The following is a 2800-nucleotide window of genomic DNA, read 5'->3' on the forward strand; positions in this document are numbered from 1 at the left end:
TTATGTCCAAGCAAAGAAGAACAATTGCTTTCCTTAATGTTCATGGATCAAATTTATGTTGAACATAAATCTCCCAGATGATTTTCTTGGAGTTAAATTCAAGAGCAATTCATTAATCAGCTATCTTAACTAAGTTCATACAACAGGAAGCAGCAGTCCATCATCCTCCCACAATGTACAGTAGGTGAACCTGCCTCTACATCATTGCTACATTTGCTACGTGCAAGGGATTACTGCAATCCCTTTCACACTTTATCTAAATAGGCAATGATAATGCAGTAATAAATAACATCAGATCCCTTTCGGCTTGCTTTCACTTGAAGTGAGATATAAAAGAGAACACATAAAAAAAAAAAGGACAACAGGCATGCTTTTTTAATTGAAATCACATTCTGAAGTAATGTATGTTTTAAAAGAAGCAGTAAAAAGTAAATTACAAAGAATTTTCATAAAGTAATAGGCAGTATAAATGTGTTAATTTAAAATCTTAAAATTTTATCCATTATTCTCCTTTGTTCGATGTGGTTCTTTTCCGTTGCCTTTTCCGTTCTTTTTGGTGATGCCACTGAAGTATTTCTCCCTGAAGGAGTTATGGCCTTGGTACGGGCTGAATCGTGGGTCTGCTAACTGTGCTAGCGCGTCTGACTTCTGTAAGAAAACACAGATGTACGTCAATATGACAGGATAATTATTATTTTTATTACTGGATATTTTATACTATTATTAGGCCATGAGGTTTTGGCACAATGTTTGCCTTGCTGTCCAAGCAACAGTACTACCTGTATTTATTGTACACTTTTGGTGGATGCAGCAGAAATGTTCCACATACAAGACTTGTTATTTTTATTCAAGTAAATCCCATAAACTGCACAGACATTATGAAAAAAATAGACAAATATGAAAATTTGCTCAAAAGGTTTCCACAAGCCATAAACTTGCTGGGTCAAATTATCCATTTGTTTCCAAACGAAGTTGAAGTTGTTCCAAAGATCACTGCAGTCTAGTGTGCCAGAATTTTGTAAACTCAGAAAATAAAGCTCCACCATTACATCAAGGACAATTATCAACAAAAGCAATTTACATTCTGCTATCTTGTTTGTGTAGCTCATAAGCTCACAGCATAATGTGTAAAGACACAAAAGCATTAAGCTCCTCAGTTTCTGTATGAAGTTGAGGCCAGGTCATTTGTAGGGCCAATTGATGGAGACCAGGAGGAAAACACATAATGAGGTGCAGGAGACATGAAGATACGGAAGTGAATAATCCGCCACTTTGCATCATCAGTGACACCTTCAACTATTTCCATTCATTTTAGACATCGTTTCTGCCAGTCAAGCTGAATCCAGGCTTACCCCAACACCAAAAACCCAAACAACAGACAGAGTTAAAGTGGAGCAATAAAGAGGAGAAAGAGACTGAGTGTGTGTGGAAAAGACAGAAACCAAGCCTTCATCAGGGCCTGGGTGTTGCTTGACAAACTAACACAGTGACGTTCTACACTTTTTCAAACAACTTGACAGCACACTGTACATCTGACCATAATTCAAGACAGATCCAGATCCACACTCAGACATTTAATGTTTAACATGTTAAACATTTACACATAGATAACCATCGGACACTACTACAATTTCCACCAAAATTGAACCCCCCCCCCCAAAAAAAAACAAAACACACAGCTGTGTTTATGTCAGAGTTTATGGCAGAAATCACAACGAATACAAGAAACTTCTATGGTTTATCAGCATGTTTCTTGAAAGGTTGATGGATGCTGCCTACAATCACATTTATTAGCAGATGCTCTTATCCAGTGCGACTTACAGAAGTGCTTTGTAGTCTCTATCCAACACATCCTCCTGCTAGTGTGTATGTATATACACTACATACAGTATCTCACAAAAGTGAGTACACCCCTAAGTGAAAATGTCCAAATTGGGCCCAATTAGCCATTTTCCCTCCCCGGTGTCATGTGACTTGTTAGTGTTACAAGGTCTCAGGTGTGAATGGGGAGCAGGTGTGTTAAATTTGGTGTCATCACTCTCACACTCCCTCATACTGGTCACTGGAAGTTCAACATGGCACCTCATGACAAAGAACTTTCTGAGGATCTGAAAAAAAGAATTGTTGCTCTACATAAAGATGGCCTAGGCTATAAGAGGATTGCCAAGACCCTGACACTGAGCTGCAGCACGGTGGCCAAGACCATACAGCGGTTTAACATGACAAGTTCCACTCAGAACAGGCCTCGCCATGGTCGACCAAAGAAGTTGAGTGCACGTGCTCAGCATCATATCCAGAGGTTGTCTTTGGGAAATAGACGTATGAGTGCTGACAGCATTGCTGCAGAGGTTGAAGGGGTGGGGGGTCAGACTGTCAGTGCTCAGACCATACGCCGCACACTGCATCAAATTGGTCTGCATGGCTGTCGTCCCAGAAGGAAGCCTCTTCTAAAGATGATGCACAAGAAAGCCGCAAACAGTTTGCTGAAGACAAGCAGACTAAGGACATGGATTACTGGAACCATGTCCTGTGGTCTGATGAGACCAAGATAAACTTATTTGGTTCAGATGGTGTCAAGCATGTGTGGCGGCAACCACTTGAGGAGTACAAAGGCAAGTGTGTCTTGCCTACAGTCAAGCATGGTGGTGGGTGTGTCATGGTCTGGGGCTGCATGAGTGCTGCCGGCACTGGGGAGCTACAGTTCATTGATGGAACCATGAATGCCAACATGTACTGTGACATACTGAAGCAGAGCATGATCAGTATGCAGTATTCCAGCATGATAACGACCCCAAACACA

The 2800-nt window shown here is 40.8% G+C and overlaps 1 protein-coding gene across 2 annotated transcripts in view; it reads right to left on the reverse strand.

Annotated features, from left to right (window-relative positions):
- Positions 1 to 364: 364 nt before the first annotated feature.
- trmt11 (tRNA methyltransferase 11 homolog) overlaps positions 365 to 2800 on the reverse strand; it is a 17084-nt gene continuing 14648 nt past the window's right edge. For both annotated transcript variants that reach the window (XM_053633137.1, XM_053633144.1), the window contains one exon: positions 365 to 648. In XM_053633137.1, coding sequence (XP_053489112.1) covers positions 496 to 648 — 153 coding nt within the window. In that variant the 3' untranslated portion in view covers positions 365 to 495. The remainder of the gene's footprint in view (positions 649 to 2800) is intronic.

The sequence above is a fragment of the Ictalurus furcatus genome, chromosome 1 (genome assembly GCF_023375685.1).
Source record: "Ictalurus furcatus strain D&B chromosome 1, Billie_1.0, whole genome shotgun sequence".
Classification (NCBI taxonomy): Eukaryota; Metazoa; Chordata; class Actinopteri; order Siluriformes; family Ictaluridae; genus Ictalurus; species Ictalurus furcatus.